Below are 18,990 nucleotides of genomic sequence, written 5' to 3'. Positions count from 1 at the left end.
ATATATAAACAGGGATATTTCTTGTATACAGTGGAACCCCGACATAAGAGCTGCTCGACTTAAGAGCTACTCGAGATAAGAGCTGGGAGAGGAGAGACATTTTTTTTATTTTATTTTATTTATTACTTGGATTTGTATGCCGCCCCTCTCCGCGATACGAGCCGAGAAGAGCCGGGCTTACTTTCCTTCCTTCCCGCGCTGATGCAGAGCCACTCGAACAAAGCGTCGCGCCCCTCTGATGCTTTCGGCGGCTTCCGAAGCGACGCTGGGCTCTTTTGCCGCCAAAAGCGTCAGGGGGGCGTGACGCTTTGTTCGAGTGGCTCTGCATCAGCGCGGGAAGGAAGGAAAGTAAGCCAGCCCGGCTCTTCTCGGCTCGTATCCCGGCACTTGGTGAGTGGAGAGGCGGTCGCCTCCCCTGCCGCCCCACTCTGGGGGTCCTTGGCTTCTGCTGGGGGTGGGGGGATCCGAACGCTGTTTTGAATTTCACATTCCGAGTGGCCCAAACGCCAAAGGCGAACTTCCGCACCTCAGGAGTTAGCTCGCAAACGGCGCGGCTGTTTTAAAACATCGCTGCCGGCCTGGGGGGGGAGAGGGAAAGGGGGGAGAGGGGGGAGAGAAAGAGAGAGGGAGAGAGAGAAAGAGAGAGGGAAAGGGGGGGAGAGGGGGGAGAGAAAGAGAGAGGGATAGAAAGAGAGAGAGAGTGAGAGATGCTCAGTGAGCCTTTCTTTGAAGTTGCCTTTCTTTCTTTCTTTCTTTCTCTCTTTCTTTTTCTCTCTTGCTCTCTCATTCTTTTTTCTTTCTCTTTCTTTCTTTCTCTTTCTTTCTTTCTCTTGCTTTCTCTCCTTCCTTCCCTCCTTCCATTTCTTTCATTCTCCCTCTCTATTTTTATTTCTCTTTCATTTTCTTTCTTTCTCTCTTTCTTGCTTTCTTTCTTGCTCTTTTTCTTTCTCTCTTTTACCTTCCCTTCCTCTATTTCTTGCTTTCCTTTTCCTTCCTCCCTTCTTTCCTCCCTCTACAGGATTGGGTGGCAGTGAAGTTACTCTCCCCTTTCATAAGTTTCCTTGCTTCCTTCCTCTGTTCCTGTCCCTTCACCTTTTCTTTCTTCCTTTCTTCCTTCCTTCCTTTCTTTCCTTCCTTCCTTTCCTCCCTCCATTTCTTGCTTTCCTTTTCCTTCCTCCCTTCTTTCCTCCCTCTACAGGATTGGGTGGCAGTGAAGTTGAATAAATAACTACAGTTTAATGAATAAAAATAAAAGTTTGCCATGTTGATTGTTTTGGGTAAAAAGAGGAAGGGAAGGAAAGCTCTCAGCTTATCATCTTATTAATAAGTAAAGTTACATTTATTCTTGCAATGTCTTTTTGCATAATTTAGACTAACTTTGTGAGTTTTTTGAGGGCTGGAACCAATTAAAATTATTTACATTAATTCCTATGGGGAAAAGTCATTCGAGATAAGAGCTGCTCGACTTAAGAGCGCAGGTCCGGAACGAATTAAACTCGTATCTCGAGGTACCACTGTACTACCAATACTTGGACAGGGAGTCTTTACTCAGTCACTCACCCTTATCACCTCAAGGTTCGACTACTGCAATGCTCTCTACATGGGGCTACCTTTGAAGAGTGTTTTGAAACTGCAAAATGTGCAAAACGCAGCCGCACGAACAGCCATGGGCTTGCCCAGACATGTACATATGTCTCTAACACTCCACGGACTGCATTGGCTGCCAATTGGTTTCCGGATGCAAGTGTTGATTATGACCTATAAAGCCCCACATAGCATTGGGCCAGAATATCTACGGGACTGCCTTCTGCCACATGAATCCCAGCGACTGGTCATGTCCTACCGAGTTGGCCTTCTCCAGGTCCTGTCATCTAGGCAATATCGGTTGGGGGGCCCTAGGGGAAGAGCCTTCTCTTTGGGTGTTCTGGCCCTCTGGAATCAACTCCCCTGGGAGATTTGTACTGCCCCACCCTCCTTGCCTTCCACAAGAGACTTAACAAGAGTCTTAAGACTCAGAGCACTGCACACCAAAACAACTAGACACAAGAACAGTTTTTCCCAAACGCTATCACTCTACTAAACAAATAATTCCCTCAACACTGTCAGACTTTTTACTAAATCTGCACTTCCATTCTACTAGTTTTTCTCATCATTCCTATCATACTTTTCCTCCCACTTAGGACTATATGACTGTAACTTGTTGCTTGTATCCTGATTTTTATTAATATTGTTTCTTCATTGCTTATTTGACCCCTATGACAATCATTAAGTGTTGTACCACATGATTCTTGACAAATGTATCTTTTTCTTTTATGTAGCTGAGAGCATATGCACCAAGACAAATTCCTTGTGTGTCCAATCACATTTGGCCAATAAAATTCTATTCTATTCTATTTATGCCACTAGGCTTGGGGCTATTAGATTCTTGTCCCCTGGCCAATGAATGTGCTGAAAGTTGATTGAATGGGAATGACTGCTTTTTATGGCTTGGGTTTTTAGATTTTATATTTAATTAATTGAATCTAAAGTGTTATACATTATTTTATTATATGTTGTAACTGCCCCGAGTCCTGGGAGAGGGGCGGCATAAAAAATCAACCAACCAACCAACCAACCAATCAATAAATGCTATCTAAGCCTTATATGCTCCAATACTTCTGGAGACTGACAGCTAAAGAATCGTCTTTAATGATGGATTGTGCTTAATTTCAATGATGAATTGTGTTTAATTTTTAGTATCAAAACTCACTGTAAACCCACTCAATAAAAGTGTTGACCCCTGTCCCATTTACTTACATACAAATAGCGACTATTCTCCCCTATTGCACTACTGTACTACACCTAATCATATTCTCTCCCACTTCCTATGAACTGCTTCAGAGCGAGGACAACAGTAATTCGAGTAATCGGAAGTGTGGTACATATATATTTATTATGGCGAATAACCCATAAACTAAAGGACGGCGGACCCATTAGCGGCTGAGAAGCAGTTGAGTAAATAAATAGTTAATGCACACAATGCTTCACATGGCTCCTCTGTTGCTTTCCTTCCTTTTTTTTTTCTTTTTTGGGTAATAAATGTACCCTTCAGATTAAGCACGTGTCTGTCACACAACACATACTCTGGATTCCGGTGCTCTTGCAGAAGCCTTACAATCATAACTTCAAGGGTGTCGGCTTCCAAATGAAAACGCACGTAATGCATCGGCAAGCCTATACGTGCTTCAATTTAGAAAGGGATAGTAGATGAAAAGCCCCGCCTTTCAGCACACTAGCGAGCAAACCAATTCAGACCGAAGAGAAACCGCTTAAAGTCATCTACATTTAAAGAGACATGCAGAGTAAAAAGAATTCAGTGAGATGGTTTGGCCAGAATCGCAATTAGGAAGAATTGGGCGTGCATAAACGCACTATTGTGCCTGTCGTCCCTGTCCTTCTGTCCTCTTATCCTTTTTATCACTTCCTTATACTTTGTTAATACAAACTATAACTCTATACTTGTTTGACAAATACAATAAAAATATATAATTAGGATAGCAGGGTCAATTATGCCACTTGAATACACTAAACAAAATTGGTCTTTGCTTCTTATACACTAAAGTCCATATTCTATGTCAGTGTTTCCCAACCTTGGCAACTTGAAGATATTTGGACTTCAACTCCCAGAATTCCCCAGCCAGCATTCGCTGGCTGGAGAATTCTGGCAATTGAAGTCCAAATACTGTATCTTCAAGTTGCCAAGGTTGGGAAACACTGTTCTATGTGATCTGGCCATCGAATGAAAAGATAGAATGATTACATTGAAATGACAGCAACCCAAACTTGTTTCATTCAATTTTTTCATTTGGTCTGTTCCACCCAGTTCCGCCAAAAAAAATCGCCTTCTTCAGCACCTTTTTTATTATTCCTTTTAAAAGTGATCTTTGTCCTCCCCGATTACTTGAGTAAAAACGGGGGGCGGAGGGATCTAAAGCCCCGTTTTCTCTCTCTTCTGCCTTTCAGCTTCCCTTCCATAGAGATCAGAAGCCTAGTTTTTCCCTTTCCTCGAAAGACGGCTCGAGCCTATTTTGGGAGCTGTTAAAAGAGGGGTCCTCGTTTAGACCAAAATAAATATCCCGTCCTAACAGCAGCGCAATTATGACGTTATTGGTTCTAAGCCAATCAGAAGCAAGAGAGCTGCAAGCCGCTTATATTTGAATTTGGTAACTTGCTGAACAAAAGCGAGGCGGCGGCGACGCCTTAGCAAGCTGGCGGTCGATAAAAAGGGCGCTGGAGGTTTGGGTGAGTAATATACATTTACGCGAAAATGAAGTCTGATGAACCTAAATGAGTCCTAAAAGCTACTTTCTTAGTAAATATAACGGATCAGCTAACGTAGCTGAAACATAAGCTGTTGCTAAAGTAGGTAGGGATATATTGAGCTCTATGCAATTACCGGATGGGCCCTGTTTTTTAATCCTTCGGAGCAAGATGGCAGGTGCGTGGCATAAATTCCTTGTAAAATGAAAAAAAAAAACCTACGTATTTACGAGGATTATTAATTCTGCTTATCCTGACACTTAGGATCGCTCGCCTTCTAAATACGCAGGCGTGCAATTGTACCTCTCGAATGTAGTGAAGTAGTTTGTCTTTAGCGTACATGTATAGGCTAAAAGAAAATAGCAAAATGTTTTGGTATCTTCAAGTGAGTGGCAAGGAAGCCTACCTTATTTTTGAGATTTAAAAGGTATGAAAGGAACTTTGCAGGCTGTCCCCTGCAATCATTTTTAAGACTCCCTTCATTATGATGCTTTAAAATTTTATGCTGTTCGTTTCCGCAGTTCCTGCAATGCTGCTTTGTTCTGTAAATAAGTTGGACTAGCAAAGTAGAATCTGAAAAGTGTCCTAAAAAATTATTCCACTGAAGATTTTGTTCCCTTGATTGCTAGTGTGAGTGAAACCATAATTGTCTTCTAATTATATATAGCACCCACTTCTTTAATACAATAAGATTATAAAACACAAATTAAGGAATGTGAATGAAGGAATAGTCTCTTTTCTAAGCAGTATTTTGTTAAACTATTAAAACTGGTAGATAATAAGCAAGATACTATATCAGCTTATACTAATTATTGTGTTTGAAAAGTGTGTATGTAAAGATACAGTGTTCCCTCGATTTTCGCAGGGGATGCGTTCTGAGACCGTCCACGTAAGTCGAATTTCCAAGAAGTAGAGATGCAGAAGTAAAGTACACCATTTTTGGCTATGGACAGTATCACAAGCCATCCCTTAACACTTTAAATCCCTAAATTACCATTTCCCATTCCCTTAACAATCATTTACTCACCATTATTACTGGTACTCACCATTGAATAAGACACAGTGATCCTGATATTTATAAACATAATTATTTATTAACAATAATTATTTTTTTTGTTATTTATTTGCAAAAATTATTAATATAACTAAGGATCTTCTTCAATCACCACTTCATCGGGCACTTCTGCAATGGACGCTGAAGGCGATGGCGTGACAGACCTCTTGGTTTTCATAATGAACATAGTTATGGGTAGTTGTTGGCGCAGTTTCTTTTTCTGGGCTAACATGGCTCTGTATGGTGCAACAATGTTGTGAAGGGAGACCTTAAAGTATATAGAGCGAGTCATGTTGGGATCCCAATGTTCTACAATCTGTTGGAGATGTGCAGTGCTTCTGTGCACTTCTGCAAGCCATTCAAGCGTTAGGCCAACCGAGATTTTGGCCAATCAGCAATGGCAGATGAAAGTTTGGCGGGAAAAACCGTGGTATAGAGAAAAAAACCGTGAAGTATTTTTTAATTAATATTTTTTTGAAAAACCGTGGTATAGGCTATTCACGAAGTTCAAACCCGCAAAAATCGGTGGAACACTGTATTACAGAAATAATGGTGTGCAAATTATACTTGCTGAATTATTTTAAAGTCCAGGCTCCCCCTCCCCAAAATAATAAACACAATTTCAATATTTGGTGTTAGTAAAGTTTATCCACTTATCTATTTGTATAAAATCTACTCTTTATTTTGTTTGATTTAAACACTAATAGGTGAGATACATTGTGGATAGAAAGCTGTAATTCTGTTCTCACCTTAGATTGAGTCACATTGCTGCCAAGAATACTTATTTTTGAGAGATATACTGTATAGGGGACTGGATTTTATTTAGAAAAGGTTGCTCCGTAATTCTTAAAAATCATTGCATTGGTTACTGTTGGCTTCCAATTTAAAATAATCTATGTCCTGACAAAGACCCAATGATCCATGGAGTCTACCTTTTAAGTTTATTTCTTTTTTACCATAATTTATTTTAATGTTTATTGGCATTTATTTATTCATTCATACATTTTTTAAATTTCTATCAGATGTTAGACCAGTTTATCCCAAGCATGTTTAAATTCAGTTACTGATCATTGACCTATTACCTCTGCTGGAAGTTTGTTTTAAACTTCAACATTCATTTCTGGGATGTAATGCCTTCTAACATTACTTTTTAATTCCCCTCCTGTCATTTTGAATCCATATGTCCTGAAATAGAGCTATAGAGTCTCCTCACTTTAACAATAATAATCAGTTATTTGACTTTATGCAGAACAAGATATCTTTTTTTGTGATAACTCCACTGGAACTTCACTTGCCGAAAGAATTTGTGATTCCAATCTCCTTATTTTTGCCAAACTAATTAAATTGGTGCATCATATCTTTAGCTCAGGTAGACTATTGTCATAGGAAATGCATGCAGAGCTCTATTAGTTTGTGTGCATTTCATTTGCCCATCATTATTTTGTTGTTATTGTTGTTGTTGTTATTATTATTATTATTATTATTATTATTATTATTATTATTATCATTATTTATTAGATTTGTATGCCGCCCCTCTCCGGAGACTTGGAGCGGCTCACAACAGAAAACACAGTACAAATCCAATAGTTAAAAAGCAATTTAAAACCCTTAATATAAAAACAGTCATACATGCCGGAGATATTCTGGTCCAATGCCATGAAGGGCTTTATAGGTCATAACCAAGACTTTGAACTGTGACCGGAAACTGATCGTCAACCAATGCAGACTGCGGAGTGTTGGTGTGATATGGACATATCTGGGAAAGCCCATGATTGCTCTCGCAGCTGCATTCTGCACGATCTGAAGTTTCCGAACACTCTTGAACTACCAGAGGCTATGAAATACTTACCCTTGATATTTTTTTCCAGCTATTGAACCAGGTTTAAACAATTCATAGAACAACAATGATCAGAAGACATGGAGTAGGGAAAAAAAATAAGAGTATAAATTGTTACAATATCTGACTTAGAAAATGAAAAAGGGGTTGGTTCACAATTTGTCATAGATAGTTGTTGCTCCTTAATATGAAATTGGCCAACTTAAAAGGCATAATTTTAAGTAGAACCGTATAGAACATTTCTGCCACAATAATATCAGTGTCAAAATTGCACTGAAGGTTGTGTATATAACAAAATGCATGCATTTTGAATGTTTTGTTACAAGCATGAAACAACACATTTTCTATTTTTAAAAAATTCATACAATCCAATCAAATTTGAACTGTCAATATTTGATACTCGTTGATAAAACTTTTATTTACTTTTTCTTATTAACAGAAAAATTTACTTGGTATACACCTGAGGCAACATAGCTGCATTTTATAATGTCTGCTACAGATGAAAATGTCTGCAATCATATAAAAGTAGTGATCCGTGTTCGTCCTGAGAATCCAAAAGAGAGAGATGGCAATTTCCAAAAAGTGGTTCAGGTTGTTGATAAACATATACTGGTGTTCGATCCCAAAGTGGAAGAAGTCAGTTTCTTTCATGGAAAAAAATTACCGAACCGTGATATCACCAAGAAGCAAAATAAGGATCTAAAATTTGTATTTGATGCCGTATTTGATGAACATTCTACCCAGCTGGAAATCTTTGAAGAAACCACCAAAACATTTCTGGATGGTTTTTTAAATGGCTATAATTGCACAGGTAACTTCCCTCGGTTATCATTTATTATGAGTATGCATAATAATCTCACATGAATAATGCTAGTACAGTGGTACCTCTACGTAAGAACGCCTCTACTTAAGACCTTTTCTAGATAAGAACCGGGTGTTTAAGATTTTTTTGCCTCTTCTCAAGAACCATTTTCTACTTAAGAAAAATTTCCCAGGAAATTTGAGAGCGGCACGAAAGCCCGGCCAGTTTCCTGCCATTCCCCCTTTAATCCCAGCCAACTTGGGCTTTTCAGGTCTCCCAGAGTAGCCTTTCGGTGGTGCTTAAGGAGGCTTTGGCAGTCCATAGCGAACGGAGCATTTTCCTTTCTCTGGGCGCTTGGAGAAGGAATAAACCACTTGGCTGTGGTAACTCCCTCATGCTGCCTCCCATACACCCGGTGGGAGGTTGCCTCCTGGAGTGTCTGGGCACAGAAAGGCAAAAGGGGGCGCTTTGCCCCGGGCGGATCAACTCTGCTTCAACCAAACCGAGGAGTCACTGCAGTGAAGGAAAGGTGCCCGCTACAAAGTGAGCGAGAAGACAGGGGAGCCCTTCAGCATGAGAAGGAAGCAGGTAGCAGCAGCCGCTTTTCAGTCAAAGGAGCGGGAGGTTCCCCCCCTCTTGCCCACCTGGGTTTCTCTCTGGTGCAGTGTATGGGAGGCATGTGCTCCTCCTTGCCGCCTCAGAGTCCCTCCTTTTTTTTTTTTTAAGTTTAGGATTGATTTTGATTCACCTCACCTTCCTTCGGCAGCAACTGTCCTATTTCTCATCCCACTTAAATTCCGAGCTTTTATTTCTTTCCTAATGGGTTTGCACACATTATTTGCTTTTACATTGATTCCTATGGGAAAAATTGCTTCTACTTACAAACTTTTCTACTTAAGAACCTGGTCACAGAACTAATTAAGTTCTTAAGTAGAGGTACCATTCTACATTTAAAGAACAAGTAGTCCTTTTTTGTTTCCTATTCTGACATTTACGGAACTCTATATACAAAATGTATAGCTTCCACATTTTCATTTTTGCTGCTTTAATAAGGTAAACTTTGGAAGCATTTTGTTGTATGTTTGTTTTAATATTACCTTGTCTTAAAAATTAAGTTGGGAACTTTCGGTATGCTTAAATACTGGCAAAAGTAATTAAGAGCAATGGACTTTTCTTGTGGTTCTTTTTTGACTGTTCTGAAAAGAGAAGCCATTATAAAGTTTTGCTCAAAATACCTGTTTCATTAAAGAGATGTGCTGGTCTATTTTTTACATAAAATTATGGTTGGCTGTCATATTTCCTCAACCATATTTTTGTAAATGGGCAAAAAAAAATCTATGGGTTATATTTTGCTTCAAACATCAGGGTCGTGAGTCACAGTCAATTCAAAATTTCCCTGTTCTTTTTTACAATTTAGTCCTTGCTTATGGCGCAACTGGAGCGGGAAAGACTCATACAATGCTGGGTTCCCCTGAAAACCCTGGAGTAATGTACCTGACTATGATGGAACTTTACAATTCTATTGATCGACTGAAAGAAGATAAGGATTGCAATATTGCAGTTTCATATCTTGAGGTAAGAAGTTAAGAAATTCTGCACAATATTTTTTTTCAATAAAATAGAATCTTGCAGAAAGAGCATCCCTCTTTTAGTCATTTAATCTTCATGCTGTATTCATTTAAACCTTATTACTTTGGACTGATTGCCTTATTTATCTATGAGCTGATCATGACTTATTTAAGATTAGTTTTCAGTCCAATTCAAGGAGATATTCTGTGTCCAGGAACCTTGTCGATATCCAACGTACAGCATTGCTATTTTTAATTCCTTTTATGTTATTTACTTTGTCCATAATGTTGCCTCCACAATTTTCAGTGGTGTCTCTGAAGATAGTCTTATTTATTATTATTATTATTATTATTATTATTATTATTATTATTATTATTATTATTATTATTTATTGGATTTGTATGCTGCCCCTCTCCGTAGACTCGGGGCGGTTAACAACAGTAGTACAAAACAGCATGTAAATCCAATACTAAAACAGTTAAAAACCCTTATTTGTAAAACCAAACATACATACAAACAAACATACCATGCATAAATTGTAAAGGCCTAGGGGGAAAGAATATCTCAGTTCCCCCATGCCTGACGGCAGAGGTGGGTTTTAAGGAGCTTACGAAAGGCAAGGAGGGTGGGGGCAATTCTAATCTCCGGGGGGAGTTGGTTCCAGAGGGCCGGAGCCACCACAGAGAAGGCTCTTCCCCTGGGGCCCGCCAAATGACATTGTTTTGTTGATGGGACCCGGAGAAGACCCGAGTCTACGGAGAGGGGCGGCATACAAATCTAATAAATAAATAAATAAAGAAGGCCCACTCTGTGGGACCTAACCGGTTGCTGGGATTCGTGCGGCAGAAGACGGTCTCGTAGATACCCTGGTTTGGTGCCATGAAGGGCTTTATAGGTGATGACCAACACTTTGAATTGTGACCGGAAATTGATCGGCAAGTCTTCTATTCTCTTGGGAATTATGTGAAATATCTCTCTAATGTTAGCGAAAAGTCAAATGCTAACTACAAGTAGTATGGCGTAAAGTAGTTGGAATTAACAGCATGGGGTTTTGAGTAGCATGCAGAATATGCATGTGCAAGACTGCATGTGAAATTTATTGAATTGACTCATTTGTCACCCATGACAGACGTAGCTTGGTATCTTAATTGTTAAACTGATCAAGCATATACTAAATTCTTACAATAGGTTGCAATTTCTAAAGTTTTTCTTTCATTACATTGTTCTACATTGAATTGTTATTTCACTGGAAGAGGATTCTTCTGTACTACAAATGAGTCTTCTGTACTACAAGTGTATTTAAGTGTATTATTTAGGTACAATTTCTCACATTTTCCAATATTGCTTGCAGGCAAGGATGGAAGGATTAACTCAAATAATGGAACTGATGAACTAGTTCAGTATTATATAATGACCAGCATTTTCTCAGAGAGCTTAAGAATAACTTGATTTGTGAGCATTCAATTCTTGACAACTGAAAACAGCCTAAAGCAGTCATGGCGAACCTTTTTTTCCTCAGGTGCCAAAAGAGCATGGGTGTGTGCTGTCGCGCATGCGTGGGTGCCCACATCCATAATTCAATGCCTGGGGAGGGCAAAAACAGCTTCCCTGCCCCCCAGAACCCCTCTGGAGGCCTGTTTCCCAATTTCTGGTGGGCCCATTAGGCTCATGTTTTGCTCTCCCCAGGCTCCAATGGCTTTATCCTCCCTGGGGGAGGATAAAAATGCCCTCACTCTCCCCCCCCCTTTCAGAGGCTTTCTGGAAACCAAAAACGCCCTCCCAGAGCCTTTGTGCAAGCCAAAAATCAGCTGGCTGGCACACGCATGGACGTTGGAGCTGAGCTAGGGCAACTGCTTGTGTGCGAGCAGATTTGGCTCTGTGTGCCATCTGTGGCATCCATGCCATAGGTTCGCCATCACTGGCCTAAAGCAATGGCTTCCAAATATGGTTTGTGGGGTTATTCTAGTTAGTTCCTGACATGAAAGCTGAAATAAAAGTTCCCTCCCACCTCATGAGGTCACTAATTTTGCAAGTGTGCTATACAATGTTTATGCATTTCCCAAGTTTTAAAGTGCAGATATAATGGTAGAGCTATCCAAACTAAAAAAACATTTTCCCCTAGGTTTACAATGAGCAGATACGTGACCTATTAGTAAATTCAGGACCATTGGCTGTTCGAGAAGATCCTCAAAAAGGAGTTGTGGTTCATGGGCTAACTTTGCATCAGGTATGGGCATTTCTATGTATGTTCCATTTTTTTGGTGTTGTTGTTTAATTTTATTTTATTAAAGAAACATTCGAGTTAGCTAACAGTGACTTTTTTAAAAAATGAATACAACCAACATTTACAAGTACAATGATAGATAAACAGATAGACAGATGATAGATTTTTTAAAAAAATATCAGTTGAACAGAAGGATTAAAGCTAGTTAGACAGTAAACCAAATTAATTTAGAAAAGCTAGCCTTCATCTTAAATTAATAAAATACAATATAATTTTTGTTGGCCAAGTTTTATTGGACACATAATGAATTTGTCTTATTACTCTCAGTGTACCTAAAATAAACATAAATTTGTCAAGAATCATAAGGTACAAAACTTAATGATAGTCTGGATACAAATAAGCCATCAAATATATTGTAAGGATACAAGCAACAACATTACAGTCATACAGTCATTTGTGGGAGAAGATGGGTGATGGGAACAATGAGAAGATTAATAGTAGTGCAGATTAAGTAAATAGTTTGAGAGTGTTGAGGGAATTATTTGTTTAGCAGAGGGATGGTGTTCAAGAAAAGACTGTTCTTGTGTCTAGTTGTTCTGGTTTGTAGTGCTCTATAGCGTTGTTTTGAGAGTAGGAGTTGAAACTATGTCCAGTATGTGAGGTGTCTATAAATATTTTCACACTCCTCTTTTTAACTCGTGCAATATACAGGTCTTTAATGAAAGGCAGGTTGGCAGTAATTGTTTTTTCTGCAGTTCTGATTATCCTCTGAAGTCTGTCTGTCTTGTTCGGTTGCAGAACCAAACCAGACATTTATAGAAGTACAGATGACAGACTCAATAATTCATCTGTAGAACTGTATCAGCTTTCTGAGTTGGCACAGAAAGAGCATTCTTTATTGTGCTCTTATGATAATGTTTTTGATGTTAGGTGTCCATTTTAGATCTTGCACTATGATCAAACCTAGAAATTTGAAGGTCTCTACTGTTGATACTGTGTTGTCTAACACTGTAAGAGGTGGAAGTATGGGCGGGTTTCTCCTAAAGTCTACCATCATTTCTACGGTTTTTAGTGTCTTCAGTTCCACAATGTTCCGATTGCACCACAAGATTAGTTGTTCAACATCCCGTCTGTATGCCGATTCATCATTGTCTCGAATAAATCCTATCACTGTTGTATAATCTGCAAATTTCAGTAGCTTAACATGGATCGTTTGAGATGCAATCATTGGTTGAAACACATTCAGGTTAAAAGAGGCTTCACATTTAAGTATGTCTTAGGTCAAATTGGACATGTGTGCAATTTATTTGGAAAATCACAAGTTACTTAAATAGTAATCAAGGCATTTGGAGGAAGGAAATTTGTAAACTATTATACTACCTTCTAACAACACTTGAAAGACTAATGGACTTCTAAGTGGTCTGTTAACAAAATTGTTGCTATAAGGCAATTACAGTATTTAGAACTGACAAAAGAAAACTGAAGAGTTTGGCTTTTATAATCAAATCGTTAATTGCAAAACTTGTATTTTAAACTATTTATGTAATCAAGAACAGCTTTAAATTGTAGTGCTATTCTTATATTTCTGTTTATACTTGTGATCTGCCCTCTCATTTCTTTTCCACTCCTGCGCCACTTATGTTTCTGTTGCTTTTTGCTATTGTCGCCCTATTGCGCCTCTTAATTTCTATAATCAGAGCTCTGGAGAAAATTAGCATTGGATTCAAAACAGAGAAATATGTCTTCCAAGTATTTTTGTCTACTACTGAGGCAATTGCATATCAATCAAATTCCCAAAGTTCTACCTTTAATAGGTCTACCACTTGATTGATAATTATGGCAACAGCGCTCAAATGATGAATATGCCAAGAATTGAGGATGGATTATACAATTCTAATGTTTAATCATCTTGAATTTTTAAAAGTACACCAGTAAATAAAAGTATACAGCTGTTGATTTGAACTATAGTGTAGAAATAAGCTAGTTTTGCCTTCATGCAATGTAGGTAAAATTTGGAAGGTACTTAAATTCAAAGTATGTCCAGTTCCAAACATTTACACTTATTTCTATCCAAATGTTCCAGGCTGTTTGGGAGTTTTTATCCCTTCACAAAAACAAAAACCATACTGGATTTTTCAGAAACCTGACAATTACAGTTGCCAATTACTGCTAGAATTGGAAAAGCCAGATTTCGGTGGTGTGGTGACTTTGGTCAATCCATCAAAGTCCCTTCAGGGTATTGCCAGGCCATACGATACTCACTTGCATGTACCTCCAAAACCTTTGCAAAATATTTGGTGTGGACAGAAAGCACCAGGCTAGAGACCGGAAGACTTGGGTTCTAGCCTTTTTTAGGCATAAAACAGTTGAGCGTCCATTAAGCCAGTCATTCTTTCTCAGTGCAACTCAGTTGCATAGGTAATATTATTTCAACAGAAATGAGAAGGTCAGGTTTATTCCAAAACACCTTTTCTCCAATGAAACAAGTTAGACTTTTTTTTTCCTTGGTCTCCACTAGTGAATACAGGGTGATCATGTCAAATTTTGCTTCTGCTTTTTAGGGAGTGGATATGATGCATTCTTCTGAAAATAGAACACTAAATCAATACTGTAAATTGCAGACACTAGAATGAGAAACTTACCTTTGCTGTTATCCTTGCTATGAATTGACATAATTATTTTTTATGATTTATTTTGTACATTGTCCTCTGTAAATGTTTAACTCTGGAACTCTGAATGTTCTTATTATTCATCTGCTTTAAGATGAATTATAGACAAACATTGATCTGATGTAAATCCTTACCTAGTCAGAATGAGTTACTGGTTTTAAACAGTTGATACAGGAATAGAGCTATAAGAGTCTGCGATAGCCAAAAGTCTGATAATGGAGGAAACTGGTGTGTGTGTGTGTTTGTGTCTGTTCCCTTTGAATATTATGCAAATTATTTTTGAACATCATCTTTGGGCAGATATTGATGCTTGTGGTATACCAAGAGAAGCTAGTTTGATAAGAGATATTGTGTTACTTCCTTTGTGTTATTCATCCCCTGAGATAAGATGGCAACTGGAGACTAAATTATGAAGTTTAAATTAGCGGAAGTTGTGATAATAAAACTCCGTGATTTAAATTATGTAAAAATTTACTAATTTCACTGGGTCTTTTCCTCAATCCTCGGTAGCCCAAATCTGCAGACGAGATCTTGCACATGTTGGATTATGGAAACAAAAAGAGAACACAGCATCCTACTGATGTTAATGCTTCTTCATCTCGGTCCCATGCTGTCTTTCAGGTAAGATAAAACGGTAGATAAGGTGTCTGAGGATCTTAGATAACCTTTGATGTTTTGTGTAAAAGATAGAACTCTCAGATTATGGTATGCCATTCATAATAGCTTTGTATTGGGAAGAAAGTTCCAGCTTGCAAACATACGGTGCCTGCTTTTAATCCTTTGTACTAAATAGCCTTCAAGAGAAGAACTCTCTAGTCTATTGAAGTGTTGAAGCTGCTTGTAAAAATAAATGTCTCATGTACTGATATTAGAGTAACATGATTTTGCAAACTAATTTTCCCCTGTTCATTACTTTGGTTTGCGTTAAAAGCAGCTGGATCCCATACATGTTTATTCCTGTAAAATCCCCATTGATTTCAGTTGGTTTCATTGCTTGGTAATCCTAGTCCACAGGATTGGAGCCAAAAGGCTTTCCAAGAAAATGTCACAATAAAAAAAGCAAGCTTTCCAAATGTCCAACTTTAACTCGTGATTTTATAGTACAGCATGCTGTATTTAATTGTATTGGGTAGTCATCAGTGGCACATGAGACAAAACCATAAGAAAATTTAATAAAATTCATTTTTTTAAAAAAGTGATTTAATCTCAGGAATATCATCTAACAGGAATTTTGATTCGTTTAAACCCTTAAACTCTCAATCTTTGATTTTTACAACCAGACCCTCTCAACTCTGATAAAGAAAAGCTTAAGTGGGTGTGCAGTAATTATTAATTTCTACCTTCTAAATTGACATATATATGGGGATGTTATTACAATTAGTCCTCTACTTACACCCTCAATAGAGCCCAAAATTTCTGCTGCTAAGTGAGACTTTTGTTTAGTGAGTTTTGTCCCATTTTGCAATCTTTGTTGTTAAGTTGTCAAGTTACTAACTGCATAACTAACATGGTTGCTAAGAGAATCTGGATTCCCCATTGGTTTTGCTTCTCAGAAGGTTGCTATATGTATATGACATGAATATAGGCCAGTTGCCAAGCTTCTGAATTTTGATCATGTGACCATGGGGATGCCCGCAACCGTCATAAGTCACCTTTTCCAGTGCTGTTGTAACTTTGATTGGTCACTAAATGAACTGTTGTAACTCAAAAATTACCTATATTTGGAAAGTTACTAAATTGCTTTTCCTTCTGGTTTTTTTTTAAAGATTTATTTAAGACAACAAGATAAAACTGCAAGTATCAACCAAAATGTCCGTATTGCCAAAATGTGTCTCATTGACCTGGCAGGATCCGAACGTGCCAGCGCCACAAAGACTAAAGGAGCTGTCTTCAGAGAAGGAGCAAATATAAATCGGTCACTGCTTGCTCTTGGCAACGTTATTAATGCCCTCGCAGACCCAAAGGTCAGTATAACTTCCTTCTGATCCCCAACAGTGTTTCTATTAGGTTTCACATTGGTCTGTATGAGTTGCACAATCCTGTGTGGTTGTAGTTGTTAGCATTCTGCATATTTGAGAGGGTGTAGACATGAGTTCTACTTTCAATAGTGGAGTTTCCTTATGTATATTCAGAGAGAATTAATGACATTTATCATTTTTTTGTATCTGGAAATGTGCTCTCATATTTTATTTATTTAGAATAGAATAGATTTTTATTGGACACACAAGGAATTTGTCTTGATGCATATGCTCTCAGTGTACATTAAAGAAAAGATAAATTCGTCAAGAATCATAAGGTACAATGCTTAATGATAGTCCAGGTACAAAAAGCAATCCAACCAGATAAGGAACCAATATAAATTGTAAGGATATAAGCAACAAAGTTACAGTCATGCAGTCATTTGTGGGAGGAGATAGGTGATGGGAACGATGAGAAGATTAATTTACTGTTTACTAAGGGCAGACTTAGTAAATAGTTTGACAGTGTTGAGGGAATTATTTGTTTAGCAGAGTGATGGCATTCGGGGAAACCCTTTTTTTGTGTGTATAGTCATTCTGGTGTGCAGTATTCTGTAGCGTCATTTTAAGGGTAAAAGTTGAAGCCGTTTGTGTCCACTGTGTAAGGTATCTTTAAATATTTAACTATATTTAGTTAGTTGAGAAGCTGAATTGAAAAAATAACTAGCATAAGGTGATAACTAAAAGGACATTCTCCCACGTCCTGGAAGGAACTCCGCAAATTAGTCCAAATCACACACATTTTTTTATCAGACATCCTGATTGTCTCATATTTGCAAAGTGAAGGAAGGTTTGATTAAATGCTTGCATTGGGAACCTGGGCTAGAGGTTTTCTTTATGCCAACATATGCGGACACAGAATACCCCAGCAACATGTTCCAGGAAAGGGGCGGGAGAAACAACTTTTAGAACTGTTAAAGCAATCTCCTCTTTTCCCAGCCACATAGTTGCTTTTAAATTGTCCCTGACTGTTCAAATCCTTCGCTGAGAAAAATACAGTAATGTAATAGGCAGTATTAAGTCAGGCCAAATTGGTCAGGAGACACAGAAGAGGACTAGAAATCAAAGTCCAGGTTAATCAAATAAGTCTGGATGTTAAATCACAGAATGGCAAGACAGGTAGGTAGGTACATAATTTCTAATAATTTGATGAGAACATTTTATATATACACATACATACACTTAGGAGGGCCAAGTTCCTTTAAGCTTGACCTGCTCCCATTACTTCAGAGAGGTTGGGCCAGATAGTCCTACTTTTCAGGGCTGTTTATCTTGCTGGGATTCCACATGATGGCACTGTCTCTCTCTAAAATGTATGTCTTGCAGTTCTGCTTGGCATGCTGCCTAGGTTGTTGGAAAGGGATCTTGTTTAGTTTGTATATCAAAATTTAGTTCTCTGCCTCTGGGTACTAAATTTTCATATTTTTTCCCCTAAATCTGAGCTGGACAACCATGATTTCAGTTTCCAACATCCAGACCTAGCTGATGGGAAATATAGTCCAACACAGCTGGAATACCATATGTCTAAAATATTTGTTAACAATAGAAATGTTTCTTAATGAAAGCACATGATTGGGGCATACAGAGGCGGGAATAGGTGGAGCAGCGTTGGGGGCATTGATCCCTGCAGCCTGGAACAGCTGATAGGCAGTATTCCTGGAGTTTGATCCAACTGCCAATGAGCTGCTGAAGCTGACCAAGCTGTTTGCTGAAAGGAAGCAAATTGCTGGGAGGCAGAGGCACATTTTTTTCCTTTGTTTTCCTCCCTAAAAGCAACTTATAGTCTAAAAAATACGGTAAATTTGCCGTAATTTACAGGACAGACAAAAGATAATGTACAGTGGTACCTCTACCTAAGAATGCCTCTACTTACAAACTTTTTTAGATAAGAACCAGGTGTTCAAGATTTTTTTTTGCCTCTTCTCAAGAACCATGTTCCACTTACAAACCTGAGCCTCCAAAACTGTAATCGGAAAAGGCAGGGAGAAGCCTTCATGGGCCTCTCTAGGAATCTCCTGGGAGGAAACAGGGCCGGAAAATTTCTACTTAAAAACCTGGTCACAGAACGAATTAAATTCATAAGTAGAGGTACCACCGTATTATGATTTGACAACCTTTAAATTAAGAAACTTTATGGGAAATATAGTTATTCATGTTGGAGTGCCTGAAGCCAGTTAATTACCTACATTATGAAAAAAAATTCTAAATATTCTGGAGATAAAGGCTGAGAAGTTTAATCCCAAACATATACCACTATGAATCTAATAACAGATTCACAACATACTTTAGTGCTATTATGACTATTCTTTTCATATATAGAATCAATTGACAAAATTGTGAAAGTATAACTATTAACAATTAGGGAGATAAATTTCTAATGGTAGAATAAAATATTTGAATTAATAGAAGTTATTAACAAAAATGCACAACTATAGAAACATCTAATGTATTTCATGATTTAAATAAATAATTTCACTATCAATTATTACTATAGATTGCTTAATTAGTATTTGAAGAA

At 38.1% G+C, this 18,990-nt stretch overlaps 1 protein-coding gene across 3 annotated transcripts in view; it reads left to right on the top strand.

The window, feature by feature from the left end:
* The first annotated feature begins 3,942 nt into the window (after window positions 1-3,942).
* Window positions 3,943-18,990, top strand: part of KIF18A (kinesin family member 18A) — a 57,255-nt gene continuing 42,207 nt past the window's right edge. Inside the window, exons 1-7 of one of the 3 annotated variants that reach the window (XM_070762027.1) lie at window positions 4,191-4,281; window positions 4,821-4,929; window positions 7,630-8,001; window positions 9,410-9,567; window positions 11,684-11,788; window positions 14,965-15,075; window positions 16,221-16,418. In XM_070762027.1, coding sequence (XP_070618128.1) covers window positions 7,677-8,001; window positions 9,410-9,567; window positions 11,684-11,788; window positions 14,965-15,075; window positions 16,221-16,418 — 897 coding nt within the window. In that variant the 5' untranslated portion in view covers window positions 4,191-4,281; window positions 4,821-4,929; window positions 7,630-7,676. Of the gene's footprint in view, window positions 4,282-4,820; window positions 4,930-7,629; window positions 8,002-9,409; window positions 9,568-11,683; window positions 11,789-14,964; window positions 15,076-16,220; window positions 16,419-18,990 lie in introns of all 3 variants that reach the window. The other 2 variants (XM_070762019.1, XM_070762035.1) reach the window with 2 other exon arrangements.

Source organism: Erythrolamprus reginae, chromosome 1 (genome assembly GCF_031021105.1).
Source record: "Erythrolamprus reginae isolate rEryReg1 chromosome 1, rEryReg1.hap1, whole genome shotgun sequence".
Lineage (NCBI taxonomy): Eukaryota > Metazoa > Chordata > Lepidosauria > Squamata > Dipsadidae > Erythrolamprus > Erythrolamprus reginae.
This window is presented reverse-complemented; position numbering and strand designations above follow the sequence as displayed.